Source organism: Plecotus auritus (genome assembly GCF_963455305.1).
Source record: "Plecotus auritus genome assembly, chromosome: 3".
Lineage (NCBI taxonomy): Eukaryota > Metazoa > Chordata > Mammalia > Chiroptera > Vespertilionidae > Plecotus > Plecotus auritus.
Window position 1 is genome coordinate 31,007,822 of NC_137772.1, and position 15,720 is coordinate 31,023,541.

The window sequence follows — 15,720 nt, forward strand, 5'->3', positions numbered from 1 at the left end:
AGCCATTGCCCTGACCGGTTTGGCTCAGTGGATAGTGTCGGCCTGCGGACTCAAGGGTCCCAGGTTCGGTTCCAGTCAAGGGCATGTACTTTGGTTGCGGGCGCATACCTAGTAGGGAGTGTGCAGGAGGCAGCTGATCTATGTTTCTCTCTCATCGATGTTTCTAGCTCTCTATTCCTCTCCCTTCCTCTCTGTAAAAAATCAATAAAATATATTAAAAAAAAAAAAAAAAAAAGAACACAGCCATACTGCCCTAACCGGTTTGGCTCGTTGGCCTGCGGACTGAAGGGTTCCAGGTTCGATTCCAGTCAAGGGCATGTACTTTGGTTGCAGGCACATCCCCAATAGGAGGTGTGCAAGAGGCAGCTGATTGATGTTTCTAACTCTCTATCCCTCTCCCTTCCTCTCTGTAAAAAGTCAATAAAATATATTTAAAAATAAAAAAAGGACACAGCCATACTTATCTCACAGGTTGTTGGTCTCACTCCTGCTAACTTGTAATTCTGTATACACTAAAATAGTTAATACTGTCTTTTTATCCAAAAATTTACAGGCTTTAAAATTTTCCATGTAGACTTTTAGAATGTTATCATTAAAAAAAAAATCTTAATTTGTGATTAGACTTCTTTCCATTCTGAGAAAAAAGGATCTTCTCTTAAATTTATGGTTTCATTTTCTAACACTTAAATCTTTGACCACTTGGGACTTAGTATATTAGTATAAAAAATGAGTATAATCTAACTTTGCTTTTCTCAAGCTGATAAACCAGATTTTGCCAGCATTATTTGTTGAAAAGTTTCCTTCCCCTTGATGTCACACACATTCTCAAGTATTTGGTTCATTTATGGATTCTATTTGGTTCCAGAGATCCATTTATGTGCCAGCAGTATGGTGTTTTAATTACATAGTGTTATAGGTTTTAAAACAATATTTGACTATTCTTGCCTATTTGCTTTTCTGTTTTAACTTTAGGATCACCATGTCTATTTGTATTTTAAAATAAGGGACATCTGCCAAAACCGGTTTGGCTCAGTGGATAGAGCGTCAGCCTGTGGACTGAAAGGTCCCAGGTTCGATTCCGGTCAAGGGCACGTAACTTGGTTGCGGGCACATCCCCAGTAGGGGGTGTGCAAGAGGCAGCTGATCGATGTTTCTCTCTCATTGATGTTTCTAACTCTCTATCCCTCTTCCTTCCTCTCTGTAAAAAATCAATAAAATATATTTAAAAAAAAATAAAATAAGGGACATCTGACATCTTAAAATACTGCACAAATATAGAAATAATTTAATAATGCTTTTCAGCCCGATTCGTGTGGCACAGTGTTTGAACTTTGACCTATGACCCAGGAGCTTGTGGTTCAATTCCTGGTTAGGGCACATGCTTGGGTTGTCAGCTTGATCCCCAGTGTGTCTGTGTGTGGGTGGGGGGGTGGGTAGGGGGAGTGCAAGAGGCAGCCAATCAATGATTCTCATCACTGACATTTCTCTCTCTCTCTCCCTTCCTCTCTGAAATCAATAAAAACATATTGAAAAAATATATAAAATTCACATAGCATAGCCAAAACCGGTTTGGCTCAGTGGATAGAGCGTCGGCCTGCGGACTGAAGGGTCCCGGGTTCGATTCCGGTCAAGGGCATGTACCTTGGTTGCGGGCATATCCCCAGTGGGGAGTGTGCAGGAGGCAGCTGATCGATGTTTCTCTCTCATCGATGTTTCTAGCTCTCTGTCCCTCTCCCTTCCTCTCTGTAAAATATCAGTAAAATATATTTAAAAAAAAAAAAATTCACATAGCATAGATATTTTCTCGTTACTAGGTATTATCATTTTTTTGTTGTTACTGAAAAAATGGTCTTCCATTATATTTTGACTTTTCTGTTCATTTTGTTTAATTAAAAACTTAGTGAATTTCCCTTTTTTTGAGTAATAGCTTTTCAGTTACTTCTTAAGATTTTTCAGGGAATCATTTATCTGTAAATAATTTCACTTTCTCCTTTCCAATTTTATGGCTTTTTTCTCATTTAAGTGCCTTTTCTTTTTCAATCATTTTCTCTACACTGTTTTACTACATTAACATTTAACTATAGTAAAATTTTAAATGATACTGATAATTGAATGGATAGAAACAAACACAATAAGAGGTACAGTATGTTGCTCACTGTGAAGCCAGACCAGTCTGCTGATGTTTTGCTGAGTAGCTTGTGAAAGCGGACAGGAAAAAATCATTACCTGAGAGGGTGATGGGCATTTGCCTGGCTTCTGGTTCTGTCTGTTGTATTAGTAATGAATTTTAAGTTGCTAAAGATTTATGAGGAATGTCATCTGCATACCACAAAGTTTTATTAATGTAATTTTAAGGCCAATTTAACTAATTTTATTCAGAGTAAGTCTACATTAAATTACAATATTAATCTCTAGAGACAGTGAACTTAAAATATAAGTAGAAATCTATTTGGTGTTTTATAGACCATATATCATAGAACTCAAATGAAAATTTACAAATATAGAAATGATGATACTTAAGAGGATTTTCATATGGAAACCCATAAGATGTCATATTTTAAACACGCATGTTTCAAAAAGGCAGAATCTTTGAAAAATTTAGCACAAAACCAAATTATATAAACTTGTTATAGTCCAGAAAATATTGCTTTCAACACTTATACCATGATCAAAATTCCTTTGGTAGTTTTTAATCAAAATGAAACATGCTATTATGTAAAATATAAAGTAGTTTTAAATGTTATCTAAAAGCATCTGTTATAGTTACCATACTAACATAATCTGCTATTCAACCTCACTATACATACACAACATGAAACCAGGTGCCAATGAAATCCTTTTAATCTTTTGACAAAATAACCTCTGCTTCACAATAAAGACTTTAAGTCTCCTATAAAACATTTTACAGTGGTTATGGCACAGAGAATGACGACTGTCTCTGTGCGTGACTGTAAGAACAAAACCAAACTTTATTATACCATTCATACAAATACTGCAATTAAAAAAAATCAAACAGCAGTTACCCCAATGCAAAGTACAGGGACTGCTAGACTCAATCTTAGAATGGTAAACACAAACACACTACCCCCCCAAAACTTTAAACAGAAAATTCACAAATAATTCAGTGGAAATAAAGACGCTGATGGGTTCATTGCTCCAAACACATCAGACCCGATGTCCTCTTGGCACATCAGAGATCTCACTGAGAAACCTCATTATAGAAAAATCAGTCATTAAAGTTTAAAATACTTTGAAAATAAATGAAAAATAGATGCCAGTATTTAGATTGCATAATTAATAAGCCAGTTTTTAACACTGACTTTCTTCTTAATGTTCACCAATTAAGGGTTCTTGTTTTAATCTAAGTGTTCATCAACTAAAATAGCTTATCTTCAGGAATACCTAAGTAATCTCTGTAGCTAAAGAATGCAGCATAGAGGGTCTTTTTATTGTGCATTCATGATCACACACACAAAAACAAACCAAACTTTGTTTTTTTGCCACAACAACACCACCTTACAAAGGAACCTCATTTAACCAGTATCTTCTTGTCCAATCCCAATGTCATTCTGCACAGAGCAATGGAAACAACTTAAATGCCTAAAAGAACAAGAGGAAGAACTGGAGGGTGAAAAGATACATATGCCATTTGCAAATCCTTAAGCCTTGTGAAGGGTTATCCAAGAATCATCTCCTTTCCTTCGAATCCAAAGTATCTGTGCTGGCTCAATCCCAGAAAGCCCTGGAAACAGCACAGAGGTGTTTCACTGCTCTGGAGATACATTCCAGTGTCTCACTGAAAGAAAACAGCTGGCCGATGCATCAGGCCACGTAATGGTACTGATTTGGATTGTCTTTATCTCTCTCCATATAGTCTCTGTCTATAAGAGATTCAATTCTCTTTTTCAAATCTCCAGGCTAAAAAAGAAACAAAAACAAAAACAAAACACCCAATTACAGCGGAATTAAATTTACAAACGGGAATATAACATCATGCACGAAATACGTGATTATAATTATGCTTATTTTACACATAATTATATAAATATACATATTTATTTGTAAGTATAAAATGAACAGACTAAAACTTCCTACTTCAAAGACAATGTTAACATTATTTCTCAAAGTGCTCCATGTGAATTTATTGTCAGAGCAGGGATTCCTGTGGGAAATATGAAACTTGTGAAATGTAAATACATTATTTATGATCACTAATGAGTATATGTACATGGCAGATCCTAATAGGTAATACATTTCTGTTTGTTTGAAAGGGAAATCTGATGTCTCAAGGCACTTTCATCTGTTAAGGATATTTCTCCCTAAGAATTAATATTTACTATATATGCTATATTTATACAGTACAATCACAAATTCTGAGTATTCCTTTGCTAAAAGTAGATGACTGAATAGATATATGTCCACACCATGACATGTCAGCCCAGGAAGAGCGCCCTCTGGCTCTGCTGTTAGGAAGCACGATTATGCTGACGATTATGAGCAAGTTTTTTACCTGTACGTTCTTTCTTCCAAACATCGTAACTTTCTATTTAGTGATAGATCATACATTTTACAATATGTGGCTGAAACCCAATTACCTATCAAAGTAGAACTAGGCGTTATGGCTGTATGCACACCTTACTTGCTATTTAGTCTTTTAATTGCTGGGTCATCTGCAGAGGGGAAATCAACACTCTCCCTGGCTCGTGGTAGGGAGGAATGGTATATGAGGCAGTGTTCCACGACTGTGCAGAGCACTGTGGAGCACACATTGCCTTTGCAGAGTACAGAAACCCAATATCTGCTGAGGCAGGATGGAATTCTCACCCGCCATGTCAGTGTCAAGACTCATTGGTCCACCTCGACTGCCTTGGTGAGAAAGGAGGGTCAGCTGGTCTTTTATCAAACTGGACAACACAAACTCAGGGTACTTCCACCTCAAAAGCACATGTGGCAGGCTTAGTCACTGAAAGGCCAGGTGTCATTAGAGTCCCATACTTTCTAGGTGGATTTATACATGCGTTAAAGCTCTTCATAACGCTCCCCTCACTTATCCTGTACTCCACATAGAGCCAAGACAGGTCTCAGTTCTGGAAATACGCACGGACTGAAAGATTTTAGGGTAGACTTTTTACTCAATAGCAATGAAGACATATTACTGAGGTAAAGAATGCTTTGTAGTTTGCAAAATGCTTATTAAATTAGCATGATCTCCTTAAAATCCTGTGATACAACTTGAATTGTTACAACCGCTGGTAATAAATGTCCATTTCCATGTAGTACCTTCTCCCTTCTAAAGTGGGAATTTTAGGTATCTATCACTCCTATAATGGTGATGAAGAACATTTGAGATAAAGTTCCTACTATCATCATTTGCCAGGTTTTCTAGACTTAGTATATACACAAAGGTAGATTTTTGAAGCAAATTATCATTTATAATGTAGAACAAATGATATGATTCTGAAGGTAATGAGAATCGAATATGCTTCGCCAATGGTTTGGCACAATACTACAGTTTTAATTAAGCCAATATACATTTACCTTTACTGGAAATTTCAGCTGATTATACAATTCAGACACTAGAAGATTATGACCCAGAGTCTTTCTCATCTTCATTATTCTGACGATAGCAGCATCAATCTGATACTGTCTGTCCTGAAACACTCTCTCAGTGGTGCTGACTTGTTCTTCAACCTGCACAAAAAAGACAAAAAGTGAAGTGTAAAGATATATTTTAGTATTAATTATGTCATACTGTTGACTTTGACTAGAAACTTTTGATGCCAAGAAAGGCCAAACTTTAAATGAATCCTGTTCTGCTATGCATTGTGTTCTAATGAAACCTAGCTTCCAAGGAGTACAACTTCAGTACCAAACATTGAAAAATAATTTTAAAAGTTATAGAAAAGCTGTAAAAACCCTATATAATCCTGGATTAAATCCAGGAGCACAGTAATCAAAACAAAACAAAGCATACTAGCCATCAGAATTTATTCCAGAAATGTAAACTTTTCTCAGCATTGGGAATCTACTAATGTGACAGAAATCACCACAATAATTTCAAGGTTAGATTATAATCACCTTGATAAGGCTTGACAAAATTGAAAATCTATTCTTGATTTAAAACAAACTTGAATATATAAGGAGTAATTAGGAAAAATAAAAGAACTTGAACAGATAAAGAGCTTTTATCAGAAGCAAATAGTAAACATTGATAACAACTTGATGGTTAAAAAAAAAAAAAAGCCAACCATAGTGGCTTAGTGGTTGAGCATCGACCTGTGAACAGGGAGGTCATGGTTTGATTCCAGGTCAGGGCACATGCTCTCGGGTTGTGGGCTTGATCCCCAGTAGGGGGCATGCAGGAGGCAGCCGATCAATGATTCTCCTCATTGATGCTTCTCTCTCTTTCTTCCTCTCTGAAATCAATTAAAAAAAAAAAAAAATATATATATATATTTTATATATATATATGTATAAAACAACCTAATAGAGGCCCGCAGATCAAAGGGGGGGTGGGGGACAGGCAGGTTTGTGTATGTCAAACATCTTAAAAAACAAAAACAAAAACCCTTAAAAAAAGAATGTCTGTTTTCCCATATATTAACAGCCCTGGATATGACAAATTTTTAAACATTTCCCAAAGTGACAGATTAAAAATGGAATGTTACTTTAATTTGAATTTCACAAAAATTATTGGTGAAAATGAACATCTTTTATGTATTTATTGTTTTTTAAAATTTCTTTTGTGTAGTCTGAACATATTTTCTGTAGGCTACTTTGAACACCTCTATGTAAGTGAAGCAATCACTGTCTTCTGCTGGAGGTGGAGAAAGTATTTGTGATACCACTTTAGATCAATGAAAGCTGTCCTTGGGTTGTCTGAATTGACCTCACTCCTTCAAAAGGCCTCTCTTCAAGTCATTAACATGTACAAGGGGGCCAGCTGGACACCCTGTTATGTAAGTGGGGTGCCAGGGGTGGGCCTGCCCACCTGGCCTGTATGTTTGATAACAGCCCAGGGGTGCAAGGGCTTCTGCATTAGGAAGGGCCTGAGGGCAGTGGGCCAGAACCTGCTCTGGACACGAACCTTGAGAATCTGATCAAAGCTACAGATGCTCCACCTGTACACAGATCACAGATACAATGTCAGTGGGTCCTTGACACCCACAACTCTTACCACTTCCACCCCAGGACCCTGGCTGAGGCCGAGGCTGAGAGAATGGCTGAAATGTGCTGTGCAAAAATAAAAAGACAAGTCACTGGGTTTTGGAAATGACATGCTCTCTCCACTAACAGAATTTGATAAAGGAAGCTCTGATTTATCACACCACTTTTGTGAATAACTGTTAAATGCATTTCTTTTCTGATTTTTCATTCTTATGGTGAATATAAAGTTAACAAAAGCTACATTAAAATGAGTACTCTTATAAACACTGTATTCAAATTAGATACTTTAGAAATATGCTTCAGAACTCTTACAGTCAAGAAATTATAAAAACTAGTGATTCCTTGGTGAACACCCTCCCTATAAGTAAAAAGAGAAAGTTTATACATACGGTTTCCTTCATCTGAATTTGATTGATCTTTATTCGAAATAACTTGTGCTTGAAATCTCCGTTAAAAATGAATTTGTCTCCATCTTCTACCTCCTTTCCTTTGGGACTTTTAATCAGAACTCGTGCTTTCCCACAGGCCAGTGACTGTAACGTTCTCCGCAATTCACTGTCCTCTGGTTGAGGAGAAAAATGCAGGCACAGATTAGCATTAAAATGAATAATGACACTCAACAAAAATGAAAGAAACCACACTCTCAAGTGTGACAAGCAGAGACACAGTCTACATCTCCTCTTAAATGAGTAAGTGTTTAAAAACAAGGGCACTCAAAACCCACAAACTCATGAAGAGTGTTTTCATACCTATCCCAGTGGCCATTTTTATGTCTTCAAAGCTGAATCCGTCCCCTTCATTGAACATGAGAAGCACCAGAGTCTGGAAGAGGGATACCTGGAACTCTTTCTTTCCCTTAAAGAAAACAAACATATCATGTGTGAAGCTATGTTAGCCCAATCTTGAAAAACTTTAAGAAGCTTCTTTTTGCTCTCAAACTTTGGGGAAGAGGGTATAAGAAATTACTAATTAGCCACCAAATAAGAAAAAATTATGTTACTAATTATACAAGAATAAAATGACTTGGTATTACACTTAAAAATTTTTCTCTTGAACTATTTTTAAAATAGTAAAAAAGTTCTTTAGTAAATTGTGTTGACCAAGGTGATTGTCTTTATTTGAAGTCAGATGTTGCTGACACAAATCTAACAGCACCCTTGGGTCCCATTTTAGCTTGCCGAGGTCCTCTTTTTTTTTTTTTTAAATATATTTTATTGATTTTTTACAGAGAGGAAGGAAGAGGGATAGATAGTCAGAAACATCGATGAGAGAGAAATATCGATCAGCTGCCTCCTGCACACCCCCTACTGGGGATGTGCCCGCAACCAAGTTACATGCCCTTGACCGGAATCAAACCCGGGACCTCCCAGTCCGCAGGCCGACGCTCTATCCACTGAGCCAAACCGGTTTTGGCATTGCCGAGGTCCTCTTAATGGTTAGGAACGCCACTGGAATGAGTGGACAGAGTGTGAGAAGGCCCAGTGACAAAACCTGTATGGACAGGGAAGCTAGCAAAAGATCTAGCTAACATCATTGTTAAAGAATGAGTAATGAAATAAGCACATAAATGATCATAAACTTGGCCAGCTTCCCTTTATATGTGTTGTGATGTACATGACTAATGTAACCCAGTTTTGGACCTCACATAATTTCCCACCTCTATTCTTTTAAAAAATATTTTTATTGATTTCAGAGAGGAAGGGAGAGGGAAAGAGATAGAAACATCAATGATGAGAGAGAATCATTGATAGGTTGCCTCCCTGCATACCCCATACTAGAGATCGAGCCCAAAGCTGGGCATGTGCCCTGACTGGGAATAGAACCATGACCTTGTTTCATAGGGCGACGCTCAACCACTGAGCTGGCTGGGCCCCACCTCTATTTAAAAAGTCCCCACTATAGAGGCTTTCCATACATATATTAGTTCTGTGTGGACAACAGAGCATGCTGTGAGTCATTCATCCTCAAGCCTAGCTATGGAAGGGAAAAATCCCAGTCAGGAGATCATTCTGCAGAGGTTCAGTTCTGAAGCTGGCAGTGAGGGGATCATATCTTAATTTTTATAATACCTTAAAGACTAGTAGGTGTGGCTTTATGTGTATAACCCTGCATAACAACACAATGCAACACAAATGCATAATCGTATATAATAAAAGCCTAATATGCTAAGTGTCTGGTTGTCGATTCAACCAATCAAAGCATAATCTTATATAATAAGAGTAATATGCAAATTAACCATGACTCCAACACACAAGATGGCTGCCCCCATGTGACACAAGATGGCCAGCAGGGGAGGGCAGTTGGGAGGGACCAGGCCTGCAAGGGAGGGCAGTTGTGGGCAATCAGGCCAGGAGGGGAGAGCAGTTGGGGGTGACCAGGCTGGCAGAGGAGGGAAGTTGTGGGCAACCGGGCCTGCAGGGAAGGGCAGTTGGGGGAGACCCAGGCCTGCAGGGGAGAGCAGTTGGGGGGGACCAGGCCTGCAAGGGAGGGCAGTTGGGGGGTGACCAGGCCTGCAGGGGAGGACAGTTAGGGGCAATCAGGCTGGCAGGGGAGCAGTTAGGCATCAATCAGGCTTGCAGGGGAGTGGTTAGGGGGTGATCAGGCTGGCAGGCAGAAGCAGTTAGGGGCAATCAGGAAGGCAGGCAGGTGAGCAGTAGGGAGCCAGCAGTCCTGTGTTGTGAGAGGATTGGGCCTAAACGGGCAGTCGGACATCCCTCGAGGGGTCCCAGATTGGAGACGGTGTAGGCTGGGCTGAGGGACACCCTCCCCCCCCCCGGTGCACGAATTTTGTACACCGGGCCTCTAGTATGCTAATAATATGCTAAGGCAGCTCAACCGTATGCTATGATGTGCACTGACCACCAGGGGGTGGTGCAGAACAAAAGAAGGCCCCAGCTGGCATTTGGGGAAGGGAGACCCTGGCTGGCAGCCGGAAGGCCCTGATCAGCCATGATAGGCAGGCCAGGCCTAGGGACCCTACCATGCGTGAATTTCATGCACCAGGCCTCAAGTTATAAATAAAGTTGCAATGAACATAGGGGTGTATACATTTTTCGGAATTAGTGTTTCGGGTTTCTTTGGATTATATTCCTGAAGTGGAATTACTAGGTCATAAGATAGTTCCATTTTTAATTTTTTTCACAGGGGCTGCACCAATCTGCATTTCCATCAACAGTGTACAAGGGTTCCTTTTTCTCCACATCCTCACCAACACTATTTGTTGAGTTACTGAAGAAAGCCGTTCTGACAGGTGTGAGGTGATATCTCATTGTGGTTTTAATTTGCATCTTTTCATATGTATGTCCTCTTCTGAGAAGTGTCTATTTTAGGTCCTTTGCCCATTTTTTAATTTCATTGTTTGTTTTGGTGTTGAGTTTTATAAAATCTTCATAAATTTTGGATATTAACCCCTTATCAGATGTATTGGTGAATACGTTCTCCCATTCAGTGGGTTGTCTTTTCAGTTTGTTAATGGTTTCCTTTGCTGTGCAAAAACATTTTAGTTTGATGCATTCCCATTTGTTATTTTTTTCTTTGGTTTCCCTTGCCCAAAGATACGTATCTACCTAATAAAAGAGTAACATGCTAATTGACCGTACCTTCGCAACGCCCACCAGCCAATCAAGAGTATGCAAATTAACCCACCAAAGATGGAAGGTTAATTTGCATACATAGGCACCACCGAGCAGCCCAGGGTGGGATGCTTGCATCGTTGCCATGGTGACGACACAGGTATTCCGCACCACCCCAGCCGCTCCAGGCCTCTGGGCAGCGTGGGAAGGCGGAAAGGCGGCTCCGGGCTGGAGCAAAGGCAGTGCCGTCAGCCAGGGGAAGGAAGGCCCATTCTTGCACGAATCTTCGTGCATCGGGCTTCTAGTATGAGTGTGTGAGTGTGTGAATGTGTGTGTGTGTGTATAAATATATATAAAATATTGCTAAGAGAATTGTCACAGATTTTACTGCCTATGTTTTCTTTTGGATTTTTATGATTTCCAGTCTTACATTTAAGTCTTTAATCCCTTTTGAGTTTATTCCTGTATATAGTGTACTAAGGTGATTTAGTTTCACTTTTTTGCATGTATCCAATTTTCCCAACATCATTTATTCCATTGTTTGTTCTTGCCTCCTTTGTCAAACATAATTAATCATAAAGGCATGGGTTTATTTCTGGGCTCTACATTCTGTTCAATTATGTCTGTTTTTATGCCAGTAACATGGTTTTGATTACCATGGCCTTGTAGTATAGTTTACCAGGTAGCATGATTCCTCCAACTTTGTTCTTTCTCAATATTTCTGTAGCTATTCTGGGTCTTTTGTGGTTCCATATAAATATTTTGGAATGTTTGTTCTAGTTCTGTGAAATACTCCACTGGTATCTTGATAGGAATTGCATTGAATCTATAGATTATCTGCCACTTATACTTTTTAAAAAATAAAACCCGCATATAAGTGGACCCAAACAGTTCAAACTGTAGTTGCTCAAGGGTCAACTATATAATTTATGATAGTGTATTATAATAGCCAGCAAAATAGAAATCTTGTTGGTTTTTGCTTAGTGTACATAAGTTTATTTATAAAATTGAAGTTAAATTCAAATATGAAGGACTGTTTTGTGACATGCTTCTTTCATTTATCAATACATTGCATGCATTTCCCCTTTTAAATGATCACTTTTAATAATAGCACTGCAGCCTTGCTGGCGTGGCTCAGAGCATCGACCTATGAACCAGGAGGGCATGGTTCGATTCCTGTTCAGGGCACATGCCTGGGTTGTGGGCTTGATCCCCAGAGTGAGGCCTACAGGAGGCAGCCAATCAATGATTTTCTCTCATCACTGATGTTTCTCTCTCTCTCTCTGAAATCAATAAAAATATGTTTTAAAAAACCATTAAAAAATAGCACTTCAACAGATATTTTTATTCATTAACCTGATAAAAGGTCTTAAGATAAATTCCCAGAGTTGAAGCTAAGACAACAAAGCATGTGATTTGAGAAGTTTTGAGATACACATTGTCAAACTGCCCTTCATAAAGCTCATGTTATCCCACCAACAGTGGGCAAGAGTTGCTGTTTCTTTTAATTTTAGCCTTTATCAATTTCATAATCAAAAGTGGCACTTTATTGTGTTTTAATTTGCAACCCTTTGGTTGGCAGAAAAGTGGAACACATTTTCATGAATATTGATTTTTTAGTCTTGCTTTTATGAGTTGCCTCTCCACATCCTTTGCTCATTTTTCAATTAGGTAAATGTTTTTCTATTCCTGTTGACTTCTTATTGATTCGGATATTAATCCTTCAACTGTTCCAATTTTATTGACCTACAAAAGGCAATGTTGAGTTATACTGAATATTTTCCTTTCTTTGCTACCAAAGTTCAATTACAATTTTAAAAACTGTTAACATACTTATAAAAATAAAAAGTAAATTTAATAGACAAAGAACTTACTTCCTTAAACTCTGCTTTTAATACGGCATGTCCCAATGTAGTCTGCCATTGAAGTTTTCGACCACTGTGCTTTCCGAGATAAAATGTCTTAAATACTTCCTGAAGTTTAATCATCTGTCAAGCAAAGGAAAACAATTTAATTATGCTAAACACCATTAATCATTCAATATACAATTTTTCACAGCTAAATAAAAAGATCAGTTCTGTTTTGACAGTTATTTTTCTGGATTCTATTACCTGTGAAAAATGTTCACTACCTAGGACATAGGGGTTTTCCCTAACACAATGGGATAATACTTGGAACTACTGTTTTATTTACAAACTGGTTGTATTTTATAACCTCCACACCCTATACCCAGGCTTCCATGGCTGATAGCATATGTAATGAAGACCACAGTGGCCATCCTCAGAGACACTGTCTAAGGCCCAGGTGTATCTTTACCAGGTCTTAGCTCAAGCTCTCACTGACTCCTAACTGCTCTTAGGGCCTTGGAATGCCTCATCTCTGAACCATGATCCATGGTAATGGTAAGACCTGGGCATTGAGCTGCTGTGGGGGTTAATATAAAACACTCAGGACAGTGTATGCACAGGAAACATGACATAAGCTAGCCATTATTTTCATGGAAGGTTTTTTACACCTTGCTAACTTTCAGCCAGTATTGTTATTGCTGATATCTCATTTTAAACCCCCTAGCTCCCCCTCCTCCTCCAGGTGTCCCTTCCTCTCCCACTTTTGTACTTGTTCCTGTTTATGGACAGACTGTCTTATTCCTCTGATAGTGTTTCTCTAGAATGTTTATGTGCACTACATCTGTTCCTCTAACTTCCTTTTGCTCATTATTTTCTTTAGTTCCTTTCACATCTGCTTTACTCTGCACTCAGGTAACCAGTGATCTGTGCTGCCAAAACTAATGGCTCTCCTCAGGCTTCATCTTGTGAGATGATCCCTCTCAACAGCTTCCCATGAAGCAGGCTCCTGTTTCCTCCTGGTGTCTATGACACTCATTGCCTGGACTTCCTGTCTCTATGTCTCTATGTCCACACTTTCTGAGTCCTCTTTGGTTTGTCTTTCTACCCACTCCACACATGCTGGCATATGCATTGCCTCCTCCTTCCCTCCATTTTTGCACCATTTCCATGTTCTTCCTAAGAGTAAAATTCTTCCATGGCTTGCTAAAGCCCCTTTCCTCTGAAACTTCTGACCTCACTGGCCTCTCCTATGCCTCCCACCCTTGACGCTCTGTAGTCTCATTTTCTACTTCACTGAGCACAGTGTGTCATCCTCCCTCAGGCTCTCACACATCTCCTCTACCAGATCTGGGAAGCCACTTTCCTAACAATACCGACTCATTTTTCAGAACTGCTTCCTCAGAGAAGCCTTCTCCAACTACTCTCAGCTCTGATAGTAGTTATTGCAATTTGTGAATAGCTCCTCTGGACAGAGAGCTAAAAGAGGGCAGAACCAGGTCTGGGATTTTCATTGCTGTACACTCTGTATAAAATACTTGTGAGTGCCTCTGTGCTTCTGTCAAAGTGGTGTCCTCTGTTAGAAATGCCTATCTGCCTCATATCTATTTGGCAAACTCCTCTGCATGCTTCAAACTCAACTCTACAATCATACTTACCCCATTACCCAACTTCAACATCAAATCCCAGGCATGGTATCATTTCATTTCTAAGTATTTTAGTGTATATTCACTTTTAAGTATTTTAGTGTATATCTAAAAGGACTCTTTTTAGAAAGCATATCTACTAAATCATATCACACCTAAAAATTAAGTCAATAATGTGATAAAATTCAATGCATACCTTTCCTAAAAATTATTTCCTTGACATTAATTCCTAATGTGTTAATGATAATCATAATCATAATATAGCAACTAACATTGGGTGTTTACTATGTGCTAGTTTACGACTGTAGGCTCAAAATGGATCAAAGACCTAAATGCAAGAGCGAAAACTATAAAACTCTTAGAAGAAAACATAGGGGTAAAATTTTCATCACCGTGGATTTGGCAATAGTTTTTTTTAGATATGATACCAATAGTACAAGCAACAATAGAAATAACAGATTAACTGGACTTTATAAAAATTAAAAACTTTTGTGCAAAGGACATTATCAAGAAAGTAACAAGACACCTCACAGAATGGGAGAAGGTATTTGCAAATCACATACCTGATAAGGGTCTATAGAATATGTAAAGAACTCTTACAGCCCTAGCCGGTTTTGCTCAGTGGATAGAGCATCAGCCTGTGGACTGAAGGGTCCCAGGTTCGATTCTGGTGAAGGGCACATGCCTGGATTGTGGGCTCAATCCCCAGTAGGGGGCATGCAGGAGGCAGCCAATCAGTGATTCTCTCTCATCATTGATGTTTCTATCTCTCTCTCTCCCTCTCCCTTTCCTCTCTGAAATCAATAAAAATCTATTTTAAAAAAAACAAAACTCTTACAGTTCAACAACAGAAAGACAACACAATTTAAAAATGGGCAAAGGGTTTAAATAGACTTCTTCAAAGAATGGCCAATAAGTATATGAAAAGATGCTCAATATTAGTTCTTAGGAAAAAGCTAATTAAATCAAAATGGGGTATCACTCACACTAAAATGGCTATAATCAAAGAACTGAAAATAACAAATACTGAAGATGTGAAGAAATTAGAACCCTTGTGTGATGCTGATGGCAATGTAAAATGGTGCAGCTACTGTGGAAAACTAGTAGTTAAACAGAATTATCGCATGACCCAGAAATTCCTACTTCTAGGGATATATCTAAAGAACTGACAACATCTATTCAAACAAAAATTACACACAGCAGCATTATTCACAATAGCCGAAAGTGGAAACAACCCAAGTGTCCATTAATGGATGAGTGGATAAACGAAGTGTGGTATATCCAAACAACGGAAAATTATTCAGCCTTAAAAAGGAATGAAGCAGTGACACATACTACAACATAGATTAACCTTGAAAACACAGTTAAAGAAGTCAGACATAAAAGACCACATATTATATGATTTTATTTATGTGAAATGTCCAGTATAGGCCAATCCATAGACAGAGAAGGAATTAGTGGTTGCCTGGGGCTGGGGCAGTGTGTGTATGG

General features: G+C 38.6%; 1 protein-coding gene across 2 annotated transcripts in view; it reads right to left on the reverse strand.

Moving 5' to 3' along the window:
- Positions 1–2,823: 2,823 nt before the first annotated feature.
- Positions 2,824–15,720, reverse strand: part of CUL4A (cullin 4A) — a 67,349-nt gene continuing 54,452 nt past the window's right edge. For both annotated transcript variants that reach the window (XM_080662969.1, XM_080662970.1), the window contains 5 exons: positions 12,614–12,727; positions 7,917–8,022; positions 7,557–7,729; positions 5,539–5,691; positions 2,824–3,918 (listed from right to left, as the gene is read on the reverse strand). In XM_080662969.1, the coding sequence (XP_080519095.1) occupies positions 3,823–3,918; positions 5,539–5,691; positions 7,557–7,729; positions 7,917–8,022; positions 12,614–12,727 (642 nt within the window). In that variant the 3' untranslated portion in view covers positions 2,824–3,822. The remainder of the gene's footprint in view (positions 3,919–5,538; positions 5,692–7,556; positions 7,730–7,916; positions 8,023–12,613; positions 12,728–15,720) is intronic.